A 23,190-nucleotide genomic window follows, 5' to 3' on the forward strand; every position below is an offset into this window, starting at 1 on the left:
TGAGCAACGTTTAGCCCAGGAGGTGCAAGCCCTTCTCTAGGTAGGAGCCGTGGAGGAGGTGCCTCAGAACTTAAGAGGGAAAGGGTTTCACTCCCATTATTTCGTAATCCTGAAGGCCAAAGGGCATCTCTGACCCACTGTGCCTGCTGAAAAACAAGCAGAAGTCAACACTCCTCCTGGTTCAGAGGACAGAGTTTATCGGAGTGATGCTCGATTCTACCTCCCAGAAGCCCAAGTCCAGTCAGTGTCGTCACAGGTCAAGGCCCCCTCAGGCTTTTGGGTCACATGGCCGCGTGCATATATGTGGTGCAGTATGCGAGGTTGCACCTCAGACCCCTTCAGGCTCATCTGGCGTCAGCGTACCGGCTAAACTGCCATCATTTGGACTTGGTGGACAGGGCCTGCCCATCTCGGGCACCTCAGGACACAAGATCAGTGATACAAGCAGAAACTCTTGCTCCAGGTAAACATCAGAGAGCTCAGGGCGGTCCGCCTAGCATGTCATGTGCAAGCAAGGTGGTGCGAGTTCTTACAGACAGTATGGCAGCCATGTCTTACATCAGCAGGCAGAGAGTGGTCCGCTCTTCTCCCCCCTGTGTCAGGAGGCCATTTGCTTGTGGGAGCTCTGCATAAAGCACTGGATCCGCCTGGAAGCTTCTCACCTTTTGGGAGCCCAGAAGGAGCTGGCAGATCAGCTATTCTCACCACGAATGGTCCCTATGCCCTGACATAGCAAGGACCATTTTCCAGTGGCGGGGTGCTCCCCTCGTAGACCTGTTCACAACCAGACAGAACAGGAAATGTCAGCAGTTCTGCTGTCTGTGTGACTGCAACCCAGGCTCGCTCCCGGATGCCTTCTTACTCCCTTGGAGAAATCACCTGTTCTGTGCCTTCCCCCCCCCTTCCTTTAGTGCACAAGGTCTTGCTGAAGGTCAAGGGTGAAGGTTATTCTCATAGCCTCAGCTTGGCCACATCATCACTAGTTTGGCTTAGATCTAGACCGTCAGTAGCAACTCCAATGCTGGTCCGTCCCCTTCCGGACCTGATTTCGCAAGATCACGGCCAAATGCTCCATCTGCCTGACAGCTCCACGGTTAAACCTGCACAACTGGCCTGTTCGGAGCAGGTCTGCTAGGTCTTGCTAGGCAGTAGGAAACCATCTGCCAGAGCTACTTACCTGGCCAAGTGGAAGCATTTCTCCATTTGGTCTCCCCAGCAGGGCCTCTCACCAGGGTGCCAGAACCTCCCTGTGAGTGGGGGTCCACCGGTGCTGAAACTGTGACTCTTCCCCGATGCCCCCCCCCACACCTCTTCTCCTGAGGCTCCGCCCCCTCCCTCCCTGCTCTCACCTGCTGCTAAAGTGGCAGGGCCATGGCTCCTTGTTCCCCCTGTTCCAGCACCCCTGCCTCTCACCCACTGAGTCATCTCTCAGATAAAGCAGATACTCCAGAACAGTCTGGAAACAGCCAGGTCTAGCGATTTCATCTGTTAAGGCACACACAGCCGCGGTCTCCGCATTCTACCCCCTGCTGGGTGGTCGATCAGTTTTTTCACATGAAATGTCCATTCACTTCCTCAAAGGCTTTGAAAGGCTCTACCTGCAAATCTGGGAACCCACCCCCCTGGGAGACTTAAACCTGGTCCTGTCAGAGCTCATGGGGCCACCCTTGTGCCACTGGCATTGCGCCCTCTGTTGTACCTTTCCTGGAAAGTCGCCTTTCTGATAGCAATTACTTCAGTCAGGTGGGTCTTGGAGATTAGAGCTCTTATGTCAAAACCTCCGTATACAGTGTTCTTTAACGACAAGGTACAACATTGCCCCCACCCTGTGTTCCTCCCAAAGGTAGTCTTGGAGTTTCATAGTAATCAGGATATTTTCCTGCCCATTTTCTTCCTGAAGCCACACAAGAATAAGGAGGAATCACATCTCCATACTCTGGATGTTAGGCACACCCTAGTGTTCTTTATAGAAAGGACTATAGAGAAAGTCGATCTGTAAATCCACACAGCTCTTTGTGGCAGTAGCTGACAGGATGAAAGCCCTACCCATTTCAGCTCAGAGAATTTCATCCTGGATCACATTGTGCATTCACATGTGCTACGAGCAGGCAAGTGTCCCACCACCTGCCTCCTGACGGCCCATTCTAGAAGAGCACAAGCTTCCTCAGTGGTGTTCATGGCCCAGGCCCGATCTAGGACATTTGCAGAGCCGTGACTTGGGCACCAGTACATACTTTTTCTTCCAACTGTGCCTTCACCCAGCAAGCTAGAGATGACACTGGGTTTAGTTGGGCAGTGTTGTAATCCACGTGTCCATGAACTCCGAGCCCACCTCTTACGGTACTGCTTGGGAGTCACCGAATGTGGAATGGATACGTGCAAGCAGTTGAAGAAGAAAAAATGGTCACTAACCTTTCTGTAACTGTTGTTATTTGAGATGTGTTGCACACGTCCATTCCACGAGCCACCGTCCTATTCATCTGTTGGAGTTGCTGGCAAGAAGGAGCTGAGAAAGTGCGGGGTCAACCAGTCCCCTCACACTGCGGTATGAGAGTGCTGCAGTAGAGGGCGCTAGAGCCGAACTGATGAGCACCACAGAGGTGATTGCGTGCGGGACACGCACAGCTAACGTGGAATGGACGTGTGCAACACATCCATAAGAACAATCGTTGCAGGAAGTTTAGTAACTGTTTTTTGTCCAGATCTGGGGCGTAATTCAGGAACACAGCTTGTGGGCTTGGCTCTCACCTATGGCTGAGACACCAAATTGTATTTTAATCCCTTGGCCTACATTTTTTCAAAAGTGATTAGTGATTTTTGGGTGTCTCATATTCAGAGGCCGGGTGCTCCCACTTTCTGATCACGCCCCTTTCAAAGGTCTCATTTGGGCACCCAAAATCACTAGTGATTGCTGAAAATCTAGGCATTTACCTTTGATGTATCTAATGCAGGGTGAGGGAGGGGTGAAAATATTCGGAACCCTGTGTGGGTTATTTTTGTGCTCCCACGTTCTGCCCCGTTTGCCAAGCTAAGGGTCTGATCCGTTCCCCACACGTTTCAGTCTTCCTTGTGATCCCCACAATGTTCTCTGTTCACCACAGCCTCCATCTCCCCTAAATTCTTCTTCCTGTCCCCATCCCCACATCCCCCTGCTTCCCCCCTCACTCGTATCTCTCTGTGCCTCCTCTCAGCCCAGGGGTGGCTGTACTAGCTGAGTCTGGCAGTAGGAAAATGGCGTCCCGTTGAAGTAAGGGCTGTCAATGGCCTGATTCTTACAGGGAATCACCTTGAGACAGTGGCCATGTGAAAGAGGCCAAGCATCCGACATGGTTCTTTGCCGTTTCTAGATTGTGGTGGTGGCAAAGGGAAGATGGGGCAGGGAAACAGAGTGAGCCTGGGGATTCTGTGAGGTCATTAAAACCAGAACAGAGGTTACGGTGGGGGACAGACCTGTACCCTGACTACCAGAATTGGGGGAATCACAAGAATATAAGAATGGCCATACCAGGTCAGACCAAAGGTCCATCTAGTCTAGTATCTTGTCTACCGACAGTGGCCAATGCCAGGTGCCCCAGAGGGAGTGAACCTAACAGGTAATGATCAAGTGATCTCTCTCCTGCCATCCATCTCCATCCTCTGACAAACAGGGGCTAGGAACACCATTCCTTACCCATCCTGGCTAATAGCCATTTATGGACTTTATCCAGTTCTCTTCTAAACGCAGTTATAGTCCTAGCCTTCACAACCTCCTCAGGTAAGGAGTTCCACAAGTTGACTGTGCGCTGCGTGAAGAAGAACTTCCTTTTATTTGTTTTAAACCTGCTGCCTATTAATTTCATTTGGTGACCCCTAGTTCTTGTATTATGGGAATAAGTAAATAACTTTTCCTTTATCCACTTTTTCCACATCACTCATGATTTTATATACCTCTATCATATTCCCCCTTATTCTCCTTTTTTCCAAGCTGAAGAGTCCTAGCCTCTTTAATCTTTCCTCATATGGGACCCTCTCTAAACCCCTAATCATTTTAGTTGCCCTTTTCTGAACCTTTTCTAATGCCAGTATATGTTTTTGAAATGAGGAGACCACATCTGTACACAGTATTCGAGATGTGGGCGTACCATGGATTTATATAAGGGCAATAATATATTCTCAGTCTTATTCTCTATCCCCTTTTTAATGATTCCTAACATCCTGTTTGATTTTTTTGACCGCCTCTGCACACTGCGTGGACATCTTCAGAGAACTATCCACGATGACTCCAAGATCTTTTTCCTGACTCGTTGTAGCTAAATTAGCCCCCATCATATTGTATGTATAGTTGGGGTTATTTTTTCCAACGTGCATTACTTTACATTTATCCACATTAAATTTCATTTGCCATTTTGTTGCCCAATCACTTAGTTGTGTGAGATCTTTTTGAAGTTCTTCACAGTCTGCTTTGGTCTTAACTATCTTGAGCAGTTTAGTATCATCTGCAAACTTTGCCACCTCACTGTTTACCTCTTTCTCCAGATCATTTATGAATAAATTGAATAGGATTGGTCCTAGGACTGACCCTTGGGGAACACCACTACTTACCCCTCTCCATTCTGAGAATTTACCATTTATTCCTACCCTTTCTTCCCTGTCTTTTAACCAGTTCTCAGTCCATGAAAGGACCTTCCCTTTTATCCCATGACAGCTTAATTTAAGTAAGAGCCTTTGGTGAGGGACCTTGTCAAAGGCTTTTTGGAAATCTAAGTACACTATGTCCACTGGATCCCCCTTGTCCACATGTTTGTTGTCCCTGTCAAAGAACTCTAATAGATTAGTAAGACATGATTTCCCTTTACAGAAACCATGTTGACTATTGCTCAACAGTTTGTTTTTCTATGTGTTTGACAATTTTATTGTTTTGACTAATTTGTCCAGTACTGACGTTAGACTTACCGGTCTGTAATTGCCGGGATCACCTCTAGAGCCCTTTTTTAAACATTGGTGTTTACATTAGCTAACTTCCAGTCATTGGGTACAGAAGCCGATTTAAAGGACAGGTTACAAACCTTAGTTAATAGTTTTGCAACTTCACATTTGAGTTCCTTCAGAACTCTTGGGTGAATGCCATTTGGTCCCGGTGACGTGTTAATGTTGAGTTTATCAATTAATTCCAAAACCTCCTCTAGTGACACTTCAATCTGTGACAGTTCCTCAGATTTGTCACCTACAAAAGCCAGCTCAGGTTTGGGAATCTCCCTAACATCCTCAGCCGTGAAGACTGAAGCAGAGAATCCATTTAGTTTCTCTGCAACGACTTTATCGTCTTTAAGTGCTCCTTTTGTATATTGATCATCAAGGGGCCCCACTGGTTGTTTAGCAGGATTCCTGCTTTTGATATACTTAAACATTTTATTACCTTTGGAGTTTTTGGCTAGCCGTTCTTCAAACTCCTCTTTGGCTTTTCTTATTACACTCTTGCACTTAATTTGGCAGTGTTTATGCTCCTTTCTATTTGCCTCACTAGAATTTGACTTCCACTTTTTAAAAAGAACAGGAGTACTTGTGGCACCTTAGAGACTAACAAAATTACTTGAGCATAAGCTTTCGTGGGCTACAGCCTACTTCGGATGCATGGACTTTGGGGTATACGTTGAAGTTGGGCCTCTATTATGGTTTCTTTAAAAAGTGCCTATACGGCTTGCAGGGATTTCACTTTAGTCACTGTACCTTTTAATTTCTGTTTAACTAACCCCCTCATTTTTGTATAGTTCCCCCTTTTGAAATTAAATGCCACAGTATTGGGCTGTTGAGATGTTCTTCCCACCACAGAGATGTTGAATGATATTGTATTATGGTCACTCTTTCCAAGCGGTCCTGTTATAGTTACCTCTTGGACCAGCTCCTGTGCTCCATTTAGGATTAAATCTAGAGTTGCCTCTCCCCTTGTGGGTTCCCGTACCAGCTGCTCCATGAAGCAGTCATTTAAAGTATTGAGTAATTTTATCTCTGCATTTTGTCCTGAAGTGAAATGTTCCCAGTCAATATGGGGATAATTGAAATCCCCCACTATTACTGAGTTGTTAATTTTGATAGCCTCTCTAATTTCCCTTAGCATTTCATCATTACTATTATTGTCCTGATCAGGTGGTCTATAATAGATCCCTAATGTTATATTCTGATTAGAGCATGAAATTTCTATCCATAGAGATTCTATGGAACATGTGGATTCGCTTAAGATTTTTACTTCATTTTATTTTACTTTTTCTTTCACACATAGTGCCACTCTTCACTCCTGCACGACCTGTTCTGTCCTTCCGATATATTTTGTACCCCGGAATGATTGTGTCCCATTGATTGCTCTCAGTCCACCAGGTTTCTGTGATGCCTATTATATCTATATCCTCCTTTTGTCACAAGGCACTCTAGTTCACCCATCTTATTATTTAGACTTCTAGCATTTGTGTACAAGCACTTTAAAAACTTGTCCCTGTTTATTAGCCTGCCTTTTTCTGATGTGTCAAATTCTTTATGTGAATGTTTGTCTGTATCCGATCCACATGCTCCTCTGCAGCGGTCGGCTTTCCCCCATCTTACAGTTTAAAAACTGCTCTACAACCTGTTTAGTGCCAGCAGTCTGGTTCCACTTTGGTTTAGGTGGAGCCCATCTCTCCTGTATAGGCTCCTCCCATCCCAAAAGTTTCCCCAGTTTCTAATGAATGTGAACCCCTCCTCTCTACACCATCGTCTCATCCACGCATTGAGACTCTGCAGCTCTGCCTGCCTACCCGGCCCTGCACGTGGAACTGGGAGCATTTCTGAGAATGCCACCATAGAGGTCCTGGATTTCAGTCTCTTCCCTAGCAGCCTAAATTTGGCCTCCAGGACATCTCTCCTACCCTTCTGTAGACGAGTGGACTCACCCCTTTGGCACCTCCTGCTGGTTGTTCTCGGGAATTAGCTCTTCCAGTTCTGAAGCGCCCTCTGCAGGCAGAGGATCTGCCTGTCCTCTGGCCCCCATGTCCCTCCCAGGACCCGGTGCCCTTTTACCTGGGGTGCTGCCCCCTGGCAGTAACCCCTTTTCTCTTAGGGTTTCCCCTCCTCAGGGAACCCTCACCCTCTATCCCCACCTTGCCTCAGTATATGGCTACTGCCAGTCATTGTCTAGGGGCAGACTGCAGTATCAGCCTGTTCATCACTGGCAAGGAGGGTTTGGACCTGCTGCCTTGGCCTACCCCTGAGCTGCCCCCTGCAACCCCCAGTACCTGTTAGCCCAATGCTAGGCCACAGCCTGGGGCTTTCCAGGTGTTCCAGCTCCTCTGCCTTTTCCCAGCCCTGCTTCACTCGGGTACCCTGTGTCCAGCTCCCTGCAGTCAGGCCCATCTCCCTCTACAGGCAGAGGAAGTCTGTTAGCTCCTGGCTTCTCTGGCCTCTTTATACAGGCCAGCTGTGGCCTGATTGGGGTGTGGCCCAGCTGCAACCACTTCCCAGTCAGCCCAGCTTAGTAGCTCCCAGCCACAATCTTCCCCCAGGACTGTTTTTACCTCTTCAGGGCAGGAGCAGGGAGTCCACCCTGCTACACCTTCCCTATGTCATTGGTACCTACATGTACCACGACCACCGGCTCCTCCCCAGCACTACACAAAAGTCTGTCTAGATGCCTCGAGAGATCCGCAACCTTTGCACCAGGCAGGCAAGTCACCATACGGTTCTCCCGGTCATCACAAACCCAGCTATCTACGTTTCTAATAATCGAATCTCCCATTACTAACACCTGCCTTTTCCTAGTGACTGGAGTTCCCTCCCCCGGAGAGGTAACCTCAGTGCGAGAGGCAACCCCAGCACCATCTGGAACGAGGGTCCCAACTATGGGAAGGTTTCCCTCTGCTCCCATTGACTGCTCTGCTTCCCTGGGCCTTTCATATTCTTCAGCAGCGCAGGGGCTGTCTGACCGGAGGTGGGACAGTTCTACAGTGTCCCGGAAAGCCTCATCAACATACCTCTCTGCCTCTCTTAGCTCCTCCAGTTCCGCCACCCTGGCCTCCAAAGTCCGTACATGGTCTCTGAGGGCCAGGAGCTCCTTGCACCGAACACACACATACGCCACCCGCCCACAGGGCAGGTAATCGTACATGCCTCACTCAGCGCAATAAACTGGATAGCCCCCACTCTGCTGCTGGGCTTCTGCCTGCATGGTCTCCTAGTTAATGGAAGGGTGGTTTAAAGGGTTGTTTAAAGCAAGAAGTTTTGAATGTAGTTTGGTTTATAGGTTTAAGGGGAATAAAGGGAAACAGAACCGGCACGAGACCCCCCCGCTCCCTTGCAAAACTCCCTGTTAGCAGCCCCTGTTCACAAACCTGAATCCTCAGAGAGCAGAAGAGAGCTGGAGGGGACAGACCCCTGCAGTATCCGGAGTATTCCCTTTGGGGTCGTGCCGCCCTGCTCCCCCTGCAGGGAGCATACAAGAACAAGCAGCAGTGAGGTACTCCTTGAAGGCTTGTGAGCTCTGTGCAGTGGGGAAAGACCCAACTTAGTGTACACTTAGTGTACAAAGACCCAACAGTTTGGAGGGAGAGATCCCTGCAGTTTTGGGTTCCCTTCTGAAAGGAGCTGGGAGGGGATAGGACCGAACAGCGTAAATGGGAACCCCATTTCTCAGGGGAGGGAGGGTCCAGTAGCAAGGAGAAGAACCACTTGGATACCTGCAGTGGGGTCTTAGTGAGATTTTCAGAGAGAGGCTGCTGCTGACCCTCCGCTGTGTTTCAGGGTTTCACATTATCCAGACCATATTTGGGTGTGATCTCCGGGAAGACGACAGCATTCAGGTGTTTTACCAGGATTCATATGACGGACGAGACTTTCTTACCTTCGATAAGGAGACCATGACATGGGTAGCAGCAGATATTGGGGCTCAGATCACCAAGAGGCGATGGGATGCTGAAGTAGGTGACAACCAGGGATGGAAACACTACCTGGAAGAGTACTGTAGAGAACGTCTTAGCCGGGAAATAGAGTACGGGAAGGAGACGCTGCAGAGGAAAGGTAAGATGGGGGACAAGCCCCACCCAGAAGGTCACTACAAATTACATCTCCATTTCCCAGCCCCAGTTCCAAAATGGAGCAGGGGGCCGTTCAGCTAACCTTGCACCAGGGATGGGTGGGGAAACAACCCCTCCCCCCACCCACAGCTCTGCTGGGGAAAAAAGGTAAGAAATTGAGTGTTAAAAGCAGCTCACTGTAGAGAAGCTGCATCTCCAGAGCCACTTGACCAAATGAGCCCAAATTCACACCACAAATTCTACCTCTTCCCCTGGTGTGACGCAGCGTTATCAAGGCAATCTGCCTGTGCGTGTGCATGTTGGAGCACTCTGAGAAATACTCTGTAGAGAAAGCTCCACGCCACCTTAATTATGGAAGTGCCACCAGTTCTATGGACACCAGCTTCATTCACCATGTAATTCTTCCGCATTCACTGTCTGCACCATCATATTTCTTGGGTTACCCCCAGACCCTGTGTTCCACCAATGACGGTAGCTTTGTTCTCCTTGCCTCTTTGTCCAAACTTTTCCCACAGTCTATGTGCTTTTTTCCATGCCATCCCCTACACGTGGAATTGCCCCCTCCTCTAATCTGGAAGAAGGCTCCTCTTGTCCTTGAAGTTTTCCCCCCTCAAGACCTACCTTTGTTGCAACACCTGCTTACTTATTACTTGATTCTTTTATCAATAAGACATCAGATAATCACACGCAGTCAAATTTATTACAAAAGCTTTTTAGTTAAAGGTTAATCAGCACAAACAGAGAAGGGGAAGAGGTTAAATGCTTTACCACACTGATTCAGAAGGACAGTTGCAGCGTAATCTGCTTCAAAATGTTAACTCGCTATTTCCCATGTATGTACCTTGTCTGTTACCATGGCCACAAATTTCCCAAATTAGTTAGCATCTTTACACACCCTAACCTTTCCGTTCCCAAACAGTTTGCGCTTGCTGTTCAAGGTTACTTGGCATTTGTACCCAGTTTTTTGCAACAATTATACTAGTTGCTTATTTCTCTTGCAAACCTCAGCTGAACATGATCTTGTCCTTGGCCATCTTTACAAATGCCAACAAGAAAAAGCCGTACACAGCAGTGTAATGTGTATTTCAGTGACAAGGGGCTGGTAAACTGATATTTCAACATGTGTAAATCCTTTTGAAATCCATAATACTGGGGTAAATAGTTTTGGTAACAACGTACAAAAAATTAGCCAATTAATATTAGCTAGTGTGAGGGGTAGTTTACAACCATGTGCCACATCTGGCCCGCGGGACCTTTCTGCCCGGCCCTTGAGGTCTTGGCCCGGGAGGCTGCCCCCAGCCCCTCCTCTGGTGCCCCCCTCCCCCGCAGCCTCAGCTCGCTGCGCCACCAGCGCTCTGGGCAGCGTAGCGGCGTGGATGGCTCGGGCAGTGCGGCTCAGAGGCCGATTTAAAAGTGCACTGCAGGGGCAGGGAGGGAGGTGCGGATGGTGGGAGCGCCGTGGGCGCAGGTGGAGGACTCAGGAGGAGCACCGGGTGGTCGTGCAGCTGGCCGAAGAGAAGAGGCGCTTTGAAGGGGAAACCGTCGCTTCTCTCCAGCTGTGAGGAGGAGCAGGGGCAGCCCGAGTCCTCCGCCCATGTTTGCAGGGCCGCATTCCAAAAGGGGCTTTAGAGGGGGAGTTAGATAGGGGAAGGGGTCCTAGGGGAGGAGGGTTAGGTATGGGGGGTCCCGAGAGGGGGCAGTCAGGAGATGGGGAACTGGGGGGGTTGGATGGGTGTGGGAGTCCTGGGGGGGGGGCCTGTCAAGGGGTGTGGCTGGGGGGTCGGGGCAGTCAGGGGACAGGGACCAGGGAGGGTTGGGTGGGTTGGAGGTTCTGAATGGGGAGGGAAGTGGGAGGATGGGGATAGGGTTAGGGGTGGGGCCAGGCTGTTGGGGGAGGCACAGTCTTCCCTACCTGGCCCTCGATACAGTTTCGGAACCCCGATGTGGCCCTCGGGCCAAAAAGTTTCCCCACCCGTGGTTTATCTACTTCATTTTTTTGACCCATGGCGAGGGCAAGACTCTTCTCTCTTTCAAATCCATGGACTGATAGGAGATGAGCACAAACATAGCATGTGATTAAGGACTGACTTCTGTGACACCTGTATCTGGAACTTAGTGAAGCCTTTCAAGGTACTTGTGTCCCTGTGGTTGGGAGCAGAGGCCCGGTCAGGGACCTGGATTTGAGGTTCACCGTTGCTGATGCTGTGAATTTGGCACAGAAATCCTCTAACATGGTGGTTTTCTCTCATCAGAGAGATTCCGTCTCATGGACTCTCATCCTCTCCCACTGCTGGGTCTCAGAATTTCATGTTGCAAACCTCCAGCAAAGACTGCCTGGATTAGAGCTTGAAAACAGCTAACTTCAGTTTCGTCTTTTTCCCAGTGCGCCCAACAGCTAGAGTGAGTGACAGGTCATCTCATGACGGCCTCACCACCCTCTCCTGTAAGGTCAGTGGGTTCTACCCCCGGGACATCACCGTGACCTGGCTGAGAGATGGGGAGAGCAGACAGCAGGTGACCTACTCTGAAGGCATCCTACCCAGTGGGGATGGGACCTACCAGACCTGGGTGACAATGGAGATTGACCCCACGATCAAAGCCCATTATTCATGTCACGTGAAGCATGAAAGCCTGTTAGAGCCGCTCTCTGTCCCCTGGGGTAAGGAGTTTGTGTGTTTGTCTGTTTTCCTAGTGGGAGAGGGGGAATCCATTACTCTCAACCCCTGAAAAATTCTCATTTCGATGTATAGGCTGAAGCTGGAATTTCCTCAGGGCCTGTGAGGTCCTGTCCCCTTTGGCCCCGTCCCTCTGCAGTCAAGTTCTTGTGCTAGAGTTGGGACCCACAGTGCCTGGGGCTCATGCCTTGCTCTCCAGTTTGCTGCCTCTGGGGCTGTTGGATACATCTCAGCAATACAGTGTCTCTGAAGGGAGAAGATTAACAATGAGACATTAAGGCCTGAAGGGACCATTCTAATCATCTGATCTGAGCTCCTGCATAGCCCAGGGCAGGGGGAAATCTCACCAGGGACCCCAGCATCCAGTCTGGTCATGTGGGGGCAAACTAGATCTGATCCTTCAGAAGGAGATGCCCATTCCAGATGTGAAGTCTCCAAGGGATGGAGAATTTACCACATCCCAGGGGAAGCTCAAATCTGCCCCTTATTTGCAGTCAGAATTTGTCTTGCTTCAGCGTCCAGCCTGTTCTCAGCCATTTTTTTGCTTCGTTAATTGGGATGTAGAAAAATGCAGCATTTGGAAGTGCAAACAGTTTCTAAAAGGGCAGCCTGCACTGGAAATCTAGTCATCAGATGGTTTCACATCATAATCCTGCTACCATGTCCCCTGCCAATTTTTGTGTCATAAACCACATTTCCTTATTCTCTTAACTATTTTTCTTTTTGCTGTATTATGTGGGTCTTTCTTAAAATATCTCTATCCTCTCCTGTTCAATTCCTGCCCCCTCAAAAAATACATATTGTGTCTGTAACTCCATTCATGGCAGGGAAATCCAGAGCTTTGAGGGTCAGTTTCCAGTTTGTCACCAGAATCACACAATGGAGTTCCATTAGTCATGAAAGTCATCATTGTCAAGGGGGGTTAGGGGTTGGGAGCCAGGACTCCTGGGTTCAATTCTTGGCTCTTGCACTGACTCTCTGTGTGACCTTCAGCAAGTCTTTTCCCCCTCCAATTTAGGGATGATACTGACATCCATCCTCCCCCACACAGAGGTTTATGAGGATTGATTAATGTTCTAAAAGTCTTCTATTTTAAGTGCTACATATTTATTATAAATTGAAGTGGTAGAGGCTGTGTCCAGGACTGTCTATGGTGGGGTGTAGTTCATGGTGGCTACGTGGAGCTCCCGGGTGGAGGGCTGCGAGACTCAGCCCTAACCTGGGGAGCTGACTGACTGACTGATCCCTGCAATGAGATGAAACAGGGTTTTAGTGGGGATTTTTCCCCATTGATCATTCTCTCCATTCCATTTTAGAACCAAATAACAGTCTGATTCCCGTTGTGTCTGGAGTTATCACTGCAGTTCTCCTAACTGGTGTTATAATCGGAGTAGTCGTCTGGAAAAAGAAACATCCAGGTAAAGAGCCTGGGATGGGGGGATTCCCTGGACTTGCTGGGCCCTTGACATACCTCTAAAGACAACAGTAGTACAGGAGCTAGTGTCAGTACGGTGTGTAACTGCCCCACTGCAGGACTGAGTTAATGACACCCAATGGGAACTGCTGGAGGGCCAGGGCCAGACCCAGATACTGGGTGCGGGTTACAGTTTATATGAGGCTAGGTTTTCCAAAGAGCTCAGCAGCCAGTGGGCTGAGATCTTTGGAAACTCTGTCTCTTTGTGTCTTTCTCTCCTGCCATTCATGAGCGCCTCAGACCTTGAGTCCATTACTGAGCGCCAGGGGTCTGTGCTGTGCCAGGAGCCCTGTTTCTGAGCTGTGTACACAGATCGGAGTCGGTTCCTGCTTTGGGACCTGCATTCACTGAAATTTGCCTTTTTTTTTCTGCAGGAAGAAAGGGAGATGGCTACGCTGTAGCTCAGGGTAAGTGACAAGAGACTCATCGCCTCTTTTCAAGTGGCCATCTCTGAACAGCCATCAGTGTTTGCTTGTGGATTTTAGCCTGGAGCCACTGACAGGAGATCCTCGCTTCATAGAATCATAGAATCTCAGGGTTGGAAGGGCCCTCAGGAGGTATCTAGTCCAACCCCCTGCTCAAAGCAGGACCAATCCCCAGATTTTTACCCCAGTTCCCCCATGGCCCCCTCAAGGATTGAACTCACAACCCTGGGTTTAGCAGGCCAATGCTCAAACCACTGAGCTATCCCTCCCCCCTGTTTGCTTCCACTCATAGGCCTTGTCTACAATGAAGATTTTAAGGAAATCTTCAATTATTGTTCTGGTACCATAGAATTGTAGGACTGGAAGGGACCTTGAGAGGTCATATACTCCAGTCCCCTGCACTTAGGGCAGGACTAAGTTTCATTTCTCGACCATCCCTGACAGGTGTTTGTCTAACCTGCTCTTAAAAACCTCCAGTGATGGAGATTCCACAACCTCCCTAGGCAATTTATTCCAGTGCTTAACCACCCTGACAGGAAGTTTTTCCTAATGTGCAACCTAAACCTCCCTTGCTGCAATTTTAAGCCCATTGCTTCTTGTCCAATCCTCAGAGGTTAAGAAAAACAATTTTTCTTCCTCCTCCTTGTAACAACCTTTTATGCACTTGAAAACTGTTATCACATCCCCTCTGTCTTCTCTTCTGCAGACTAAAGAAACCCAATTCTTTCAATCTTCCCTCATAGGTCATGTTTGGTAGACTGTTAATCATTTTTGTTGCTCTTCTCTGGACTTTCTCCAATTTGTCCACTATCCTTCTTGAAATGTGATGCCCAGAACTGGACACAATACTCCAGCTAAGGCCTTATCAGCGCAGAGTAGAGTGAAAGAATTACTTCTCATGTCTTGCTTTCAACAATCCTGCTGATACATCCCAGAAGGATGTTTGCTTTTTTTGCAACAGTGTTACATTGTTGACTCCTATTTAGCTTGTGGTCCACTAAGACCCCCAGATCCCTTTCCACATTACTCCTTCCTAGGCAGTCATTTCCCATTTTGTATGTGTGCATCTAATTGTTCCTTCCTAAGTGGAGTAATTTGCATTTGTCCTTGTTGAATTTCATCCTATTTATTTCAGACCTTTTCTCCAGTTTATTCAAATAATTTTGAATTAGAATCCTGTCCTCCAAAGCACTTGCAACCACTTCCTGCTTAGTATCTCCACAAACTTTATAAGTGTACTCTCTATGCCATCAACTAAATCACCGATGAAGATACTGAATAGAACTGGATGCAGAACTGATCTCTGTGGGATCCCACTCGTTATGCCCTTCCAGCCTGACTGTAAACCGCTGATAACTACTCTCTCTGGGAGCGGTTTTCCAACCAGTTCTGCAACCACCTTGTAGTAGCTCCATTTAGGCTGTATTTCACTAATTAATTGAGACTGTGATGTGAGACAGTATCAAAAGTCTTAGGCTTTGTCTACATTAGCAACGTTAAAGAGCTGCCGCGGCACCAGCAAGTAATCGCAGTAGCAGCGCTAGGAGAGAGCTCTCCCAGCGCTCTAAAAAAGCCACCCCCACGAGGGGCATAGCTAACAGCATTGGGAGTGCGGCTGACAGCTCTGTAATTCCCCAGGTTGTCCTTATCCCCTTTTCCATAGACTGGCACAATATTTGCCCTCTTACAGTCCTCTGGAATCTCCCCTGTCTTCCATGACTTTTCAGAGATAATCGCTGATGGCTCAGATATGTCCACAGTCAGCTCTTTGAGTGTTCTAGGATGCATTTCTTCAGGTCCTAGCACCTTGAAGATATCTAACTTGTCTAAATCATGTTTAACTTGTTCTTTCCCCATTTTAGCCCCAGAGTCTACCTCATTTTCATAGGCATTCACTATGCTAGATATCCAATCACTATGAAACTTTTTGGTGAAAACCAAAACAGAAAAGTCATTTAGCACTTCTGCCATTTCCACATTTTCTGTTGCTGTCTTTCCCTCCTTGAGTAACGGGCCTACCCTGTCCTTGCTTTTAATGTATTTATAGAATAACTTTTTGTTACCCTTTATGTCTCTAGCTAATTTAATCTCATTTTCTGCCTTGGTCTTTCTGATTTTGTCCCTACCTGCTTGTGTTATTTGTTTATCGTTATCCTTTGTATGTTGACCTACTTTCCACTTTTTGTAGGAGTCTTGAGTTTCAGATCCTTGAAGGTCTCCTGGTTAAGCCAGCATAGTGTCTTACCATCCTTCCTGTCTTTCCTATGTAGTGGGGTAGGTTACATTGTGTCCTTGATAATGTCTCCTTGAATACTTTCCAACTCTCTCAAACTGTCTTCCCCTTTAGACTTGCTTCCCATGCAGAGCCATCCCGTCCATTGGACAGATTGGGGGTGGGAGCCCCGAGCCCCATGCTTTGGGGGGGCCCATGCTTTAGGGGGCGCGGGGGCCAGCAGCACCACTGGCCCTGATTGCTCTGCCTTGCCAGTCCCAGCATCGCTTGGGAGAGGAGGGGGTGGGGGGTTAGGGTGGGACCTGGAGTGGAAGGGGGTGTTGTCCTGGGCCCCGCACCCCCCTAGGGACAGCCCTGTTGCCATGGGATCTTAACTACCAACTTCCTGAGCTTGCTGAAGTCTGCCTTCTTGAAATCCATTGTCTCTATTGTGCTGTTCTTCCTCCTCCTATTCCTTGGAATCATGAACTCTATCATTTCATGATCACTTTCACCCAAGCTGCCTTCCACTTTCAAATTCTCAACCAGTTCCTCCCTTTGTCAAAATCAAATCTGGAACAGCCCCTCCCCTAGTATCTTTCTCCACCTTCTGGAATAAAAATTGTCCCTAATAGATTCCCAGAATTTGTTGGTTAATCTGTGCCATGTTGTGTTATTTTCCCAACAGAGGTCGTCTTTAATATTGTAGAGTGGCTGTTGACATGTTGTGTAATGTTGCTCAGAGCAACTCTAGATGATACAGTGATTAAAGCCACCTGAACCCCATTTCCTCAATTGTTCCACCTTTGCTCTCTCTGGTGGAATTACATTGCCTGCAGGTATGGGTTCCAATTTTGCTAGTGCAGACAAGGCGATGGTTTGGGGCTGAATTATTATCCCCCTAGAGCTGTGTGTGGCTGAGTGTGATCCTGAAGGTGTCTGACCTGCTTTTAATGTTACACTTCTTTCGACTCATCTGAAAGTTGGTTTTTGATGCTTGTGAAGTCTGGGCCTGATCCAAAGCCTGTTGAAGCCAATGGGAGTCTTTCCATTGACTTCAGATCAGCACCACTCTGTCCCCTCGATGACCACGACTTCAAATCCCCTCCTCAGTTGTCTCCTTTAGGAACAAGACCAAGAGTAACAACTATGGGAAATATTTACATAAATGATGGACTGTGTCTGAGACCATCTAATGCCTGGCACCAAGAGCCGGTATAAGGTCGCAGATCTGCCGGACCCTGCTAGGGTGTAGCAGTCCAGCTCTCTCTTTACCCTCTCAGGGGTGCCTCCAGCTGGTAACTGGGGAGGTTTGAGAAATGCCAACACAACCTCCTCAGAGCATCACCCTTCCTTCTACAGTTGGCCCTCAGTCGTGCCTCCCTCACTCCTCCCCGCTACTCCAGAACAATGGAAATTCACATGCAAAAACTTTGTTAATGTGGAGTTAAGGTTGTGGATGCTGAGCCCTGCCCTGGGCTCCCTGTGTCCTTTCAGAATGGGAGTGTGTAAGCATGTAGGTGGGTGTGGCCCTTCCTCTGTGTCAGTCTCTGAGGGAGGCCACACCCCTTTGCTGACATGCTCCTGGAATAACTGTCTAAGCCAGGGGGAAGTTGGCAGTCTGCTGCTCTACCCTGCCTGAGGATTGGAGCCTTAAACAGTCTAGGACTCAGGCAAGAGCTATCAACTTGCTGAGGCCTCTTGGCCTAAGGTGGGGAGGCTGCGAATCCCGGGGTTAGGGTGGCCAGGTGACACGTGCCCACCTGACTCTACCATGTCCCAGCCCAGGGCTCTAAGAACGGCAGAACAGTCTGCCACTGGGTCAGTGGGGATCCAGCCGCAGCACACTGACCTAGTGTCAGCCAGCAACGTAGCTGGATGGTAGTCGGCTGCCCCGGGCTACTTCCTTCCCTCCGGGTGTAGCTGAACCCCAGGGTCATCCTCCGTCTCCCCGCGGTGCACACTGCCAGTGGCAATCCCAGCAGCTCCTCAGAGTCGGGCATGTCTGGCAGTTCTGCTGTCCCAAGGACGCACTCAAGATACCAGAAGTCTTCCAAGGGCTCCAGCAGCGGGCTGGAAGCGTGTGACTTCCTCGGCAACTCCGGCTCAACTGAGCTGCAGGGGTCGCCTCTTATATGCCCAGTTCCTGTCCCACCCTTCCACTTCCGGCGTGGCAGCCAAGGTCTGGCCCTCCCTTGCTCTCTGTCTCTGAGGGAGGCCACACCCCTTTGCTACAGAGTGTTTAATTCCCAGAAGTCAAAGGTTGGCAAACCAGGATACGCAGAGGTAGACTGATGCTTTCCACACAACTCGAACTCTGCCCTAGTGGGCCCAGGAGTAGGAACAGGAAATAGAACAGCACCAGGCAAACCAAACTTGCCATTGTCTGTGTGCCCAGCACCTCCCCAAATCAGCATTCCTCTTCATACCGTCCACACTGCTCTGTGCGGCGCCGTTGATTAAGGCGGGAATTGCTGTTGGTAGGCAGGGGGTGAGGGTGAAGTCTGTGGTCTGCTTGAGGGACCCATCTGGGCACAGACTGAAGGGGGCAGACTTGAGGTTGTTTGGCCTGAGTATCCTTAGCCCAGCATCTCCTGGTTTGCTAGCCGTTGAATGTTGAGTATTCAGTGTTCCTGTTCTGAAGAGGCATGGTGCTTTGTGCTCTTCCCCTACAATGGTAAAGTGTTTTGCATGTGAATAATGGAAATCCTGGGCAGCTGCACTGTAGACTGATCTGTGCACCAACCATCTCACTGCTAGGGAAAAGTGAGGTGATGACTCTTCCCTTGGGATAAGAGTCCCCGTATCTACTAACTATGATGAAACTTGCCTTGTGAGAGATGCTAATATACTCTCTCTTCTCCTCCTCTGCACAGCAAACGACCAAGGATCTAGTGGCTCTGACATATCTGCCAAGGGTAAGTGAGGGGGGGCTCACTGCTCTCACTGAGGCCTCTGGAGAGAGACACCTAGTCCAAGACATTGGATCCCTAGTCTCACTGGCCCGTCCCCTCTCGCAAACCAGCCCCAAGGAGCAGAACAGGGGAGATCTGGATCCCTTATTTCCCTTTTATTCACACGGGGGGGCAGGAACAGGTTTGCCACCAAATCCCCCTTTTTTCTCTGAGGTTAATTTAGGTGTAAAAGACTCTAGTGAGAGGGATTTTTCTGTGGGCAGAGATCAGCTTTCATTATGATAAATCCAGCTGCTTCAGAGAACAGTCTCCAGTGAAACTGCAGGGAGGAAGCAGCAGGGCTATAGCCCAGCACCTCAGGCTCCAGGAACACTGGGTCAAAAGACCTATCTGGCTTCAAGATTAAGCTAGATAAGTTTATGGAGGGGATGGTCTGATGGTATAACAGGATTTTGGCAATTAATTGATCTTTGACTATCAGTGGTAAATAGGCCTAATGGCCGGTGATGGGATGTTAGAAGTTACTACAGAGAATTCTTTCCTGGGTGCTGGCTGGCGAGTCTTGCCCACATGCTCAGGGTTTAACTGATCACCATATTTGGGGTCGGGAAGGAATTTTCCTCCAGGACAGATTGGCAGAGGCCCTGGGGTTTTTTCGCCTTCCTCTGCAGCATGGGGCACGGGTCACTTGCTGGAGGAGTCTCTGCATCTTGAAGTCTTTAAACCATGATTTGAGGACTTCAATAGCTCAGACATAGGTGAGAAGATTATTGCAGTAGTGGGTGCATGAGATTCTATGGCCTACATTGTGGAGGGGGTCAGACTAGACCAGGGGTCGGCAACCTTTCCAAAGTGCTGTGCCGAGTCTTCATTTATTCACTCTAATTTAAGGTTTTGTGTGCCAGTAACACATTTTAACGTTTGTAGGTCTCTTTCTATAAATCTGTAATATATAACTAAACTATTGTATGTAAAGTAAAGTTTTTTAAATGTTTAAGAAACTTCATTTTAAATTAAAATGCAGAGCCCCCTGGACCAGTGGCCAAGACCCGGCATTGTGAGTGCCACTGAAAATCATCTTGTGTGCCTCCTTCAGCACGCGTGCCATAGGTTGCCTACCCCTGGACTAGACGATCATAATGGTCCCTTCTGACCTTAAAATCTGAGTCTCTGATACTTGAGCTAAAAGCTTTGTCAGCAGGGTTAGAGATTTTGTCCACTGAACACTGCAGCCACTAGGGCGACCGCCCCCACAGCAGTGTGACTGTTATTGCAAAATATTATGGCAGGTTCCCTTTAATAGAAGTTGCCTGTGTTTAATTTCTGCAGCTTAACAGAACCTGTTGGAGTCTGTGCCACAACCTGAGGGGATCCCAGAGAGGAAGACTGATGAGCTCTGCTCTATCACCCTACAAGAACCAACCAACCCCTTCATAGCTTTTCTCTGGCACTTGGAGCAGCCTGTGTGGGATTTCTGGCCTCATCTATCTGCTCACTGGACCACTTTTTACTTTTCAGATGTAATAGTTTTTTGTAATATTTTATTTTGCACAGAATAATTTCCAAAATTTTAATGGATAAAAACTCTTTTAGTAAGAGTTTAGTATTTGCTACATTTAGTGTGTGTACTCAGTGCTCTGTGCTGTGCTGTTTGCACACCCTGTACCGTACGCTAGATATGTGAGCAGTAACTGCTTGTGTGTATATGGTGGGGGATGTATTTTTTTTTTCCTGTAGAATTTCATGATTATAACAGGGTAAACTGCCTGGTCTACTCGCAGCTGGTAGTGCTGTTGCCATCCTCAGCTGAGGACGTCTGTTGGACAGGAATAAGTGTCTGCGTTTAGTTTATAAGTGCCTCTAATGTCCTTTTCACCATTCATAGAGTCATAGAAATGCTGGGCTAGAAGGGACCTCAAGAGGTCATCAAGTCCAGCCCCGATCTCAGGCATCATCAACTAAACCTGGACCATCCCTGACAGGTGTTTGTCCCACCTGTTCTTAAAAGCCTCCACTGATGGGGATTCCACAGCCTCTCTAGGCAACCTGAAATGGGGCATTTTCCTAATGTTGTGTTTGTAGACTGTGCCTTAATTTCCCCTATGTGCTACATGTCTAACCAAGGTGGAAGGGGGTGTCTATTGTTGCAGAGAACCAGGTGTGACCCAGTCTAGCAGCCTAGACCCCAGACCATGGCCTGGACACTTTGTAACTTAGCAACTGATGACCCGAAGGCCCATCCCAACTTGGAGCCAGCCAGTTATGGGCAGCAGAGAGAACAAAGAGCTGAAGAGAGAGTCGCCTGGAGATCAGTTTGCCTGGGAAAGAAGACAAAGGATGGAGGTGGGGCCTTGGAGGTGACACAGGGTGGGCCACAGAAAGGAGGAGTCACTTCTGGGCTGGGAACAAAGAGCGGCCTGAGCCCACCTGGACGGGGACAGACCCAGATGGACGCCCCTGAGAACGTCTTGTGCTGTGCTCCAGACGTACAATAAACATTTCTCTGTTGCGCTGGCTGAGAATCACTGCAGGCTAGAGAGAGGCAGGCCTGCTGAAGGCTTGGACATGCAGTACTGGGAGGCAGAGGAGAAGCCTACAGCTTAAACCTTGAGCAAAGCGTGTGACCTGATGTAGGGTCAATACTCTGAAGGGCAGTTCCTCCCAGGAGCCATATGGAGCCAAGAGAGCACTGGCCTGTGAGTCTGTGACAACCTGTTCCACAGTGATCTGTCCTTATAGCTGGAAAGTTTTTCCTAATGTCTAACTGTAGATGGGCCGACTCACCCCTGCGGCGCTGCCTGCTGGTGCTTCTGGGAATTAGCTCGGTTCGGAGCGCCCTCTGCAGGCTGGTGATCCACCTGTCCTCTGGCCCCGGTGCCCTTTTACATGGGGTGCTGCCCCCTGGCAGTAACCCCTTTTCTCTCAGGGTCTCCCCTCCCCAGGGAACCCCCACCCCCTATCCTCACCTCAGTATATGGCTACTGCCAGTCATTGTCTAGCCCCACGCCCTGGGGCAGACTGCAGGATCAGCCACTCATCACTGGCAAAGGGGTTTGGACCTGCTGCCTTGTCCTACCCCTGGGCTGCCCCCTGCAACCCCCAGTACCTGTTAGCCCAATGCTAGGCCGCAGCCTGGGGCTTTCCAGGCTGGAGCTCCCCAGCTCCTCTGCCTTTCCCCAGCCCTGCTCCACTCGGGTATCCGGTCTCTAGCTCCCTGCAGCCAGGCCCTTCTCACTCTTCAGGCAGAGGAAGACTGACTGGGCCCTGGCTCACTGACTCTTATAGTGGCCAGCTGGGCTCTAATTGGGGCATAGCCCAGCTGCGGCTGCTTCCCCCAATCAGCCCAGCTTTTAGAGCCGCAGCTCTCAAGCCCTGCCAGGCCACTTCTAAACTCCTCAGGGCAGGAGCAGGGGTCCACCCTGCTACACTAACCTAAATTCCCCCTTCTCCTACTATCAGTGCACCTGGAGAACAATTATCACCTTCCTATCCATAGCAGCCCTTAATGTAGGGGTAGTTAATTATTTTTTGTCAAGGTCCAAATTTCTTGATCAAGATATAGTCACGGTCCAGACTCAAGAGGAACATTTGTCACACCACAAGTGCCCCGTTCAAAGAACACATACAATGCTGTGAAATATACCCAGGGCCTATATTGTCATATTCTTAGCGCATTAAATGAAAAATAAAATCAAACCCTTTGTATAGCGTAAAATAACCTCCAAGAAAGATGTAATTTATCTGAAACTTTGAGAAAGTATTTAGAAAAATGTCAAATACATGCAAATATTAGCATTAAAAATACTTTCAGGCAACAGTTTTAAGTTTTGTATGAGTTTTTGTCAAATACAGTTATTGTAGGCATATCTGAATAGAGATAATCAAAACTTGTTCAGTCTTTTGTGGTTTATTTAACAAGTATTTGAAAGAAAAGCTTTTAATACACCTGAACTCTTTATCTTTTATGATTCAAGCCTTTCCAATAACAAATACACACCCACCACAATTCCCAGATCCTTCTCAGCAGTGCTGCTGCCAAGCCAGTTTTCCTCATTCTGTATTGGTGCATTTGGTTTTTCTTCCCTATGTGGCGCACCTCACATTTGTCTTTATTGAATTTCATTTTGTTGTCTATTGCCCAGTTCTCCAGTTTATCAAGATCCTTCTGAATTTTAGCTCTATCTTCCGAAGTGTTCGCTACCTCCTTTCATAGACTCATAGAATATCAGGGTTGGAAGGGACCTCAGGAGGTATCTAGTCCAACCCCCTGCTCAAAGCAGAACCAGTGCCCAACTAAATCATCCCAGCCAGGGCTTTGTCAAGCCTGACCTTAAACACCTCCAAGGAAGGAGATTCCACCACCTCCCTAGGGAACCCATTCCAGTGCTTCACCACCCTCCTAGTGAAAAAGTTTTTCCTAATATCCAACCTAAACCTTTCCCACTGCAACTAGA

At 48.6% G+C, this 23,190-nt stretch overlaps 1 protein-coding gene across 2 annotated transcripts in view; it reads left to right on the plus strand.

Annotated features, from left to right (window-relative positions):
- The window catches only part of LOC120408015 (class I histocompatibility antigen, F10 alpha chain-like), a 135,119-nt gene extending 114,205 nt beyond the window's left edge, over positions 1 to 20,914 (plus strand). Inside the window, exons 3-8 of one of the 2 annotated variants that reach the window (XM_039544478.1) lie at positions 8,743 to 9,018; positions 11,419 to 11,694; positions 13,027 to 13,128; positions 13,559 to 13,591; positions 18,698 to 18,739; positions 20,066 to 20,914. In XM_039544478.1, coding sequence (XP_039400412.1) covers positions 8,743 to 9,018; positions 11,419 to 11,694; positions 13,027 to 13,128; positions 13,559 to 13,591; positions 18,698 to 18,739; positions 20,066 to 20,070 — 734 coding nt within the window. In that variant the 3' untranslated portion in view covers positions 20,071 to 20,914. The remainder of the gene's footprint in view (positions 1 to 8,742; positions 9,019 to 11,418; positions 11,695 to 13,026; positions 13,129 to 13,558; positions 13,592 to 18,697; positions 18,740 to 20,065) is intronic. The other variant, XM_039544477.1, reaches the window with a different exon arrangement.
- Positions 20,915 to 23,190: the final 2,276 nt, after the last annotated feature.

The sequence above is a fragment of the Mauremys reevesii genome, linkage group 6 (assembly GCF_016161935.1).
Source record: "Mauremys reevesii isolate NIE-2019 linkage group 6, ASM1616193v1, whole genome shotgun sequence".
NCBI classification, from domain to species: Eukaryota; Metazoa; Chordata; order Testudines; family Geoemydidae; genus Mauremys; species Mauremys reevesii.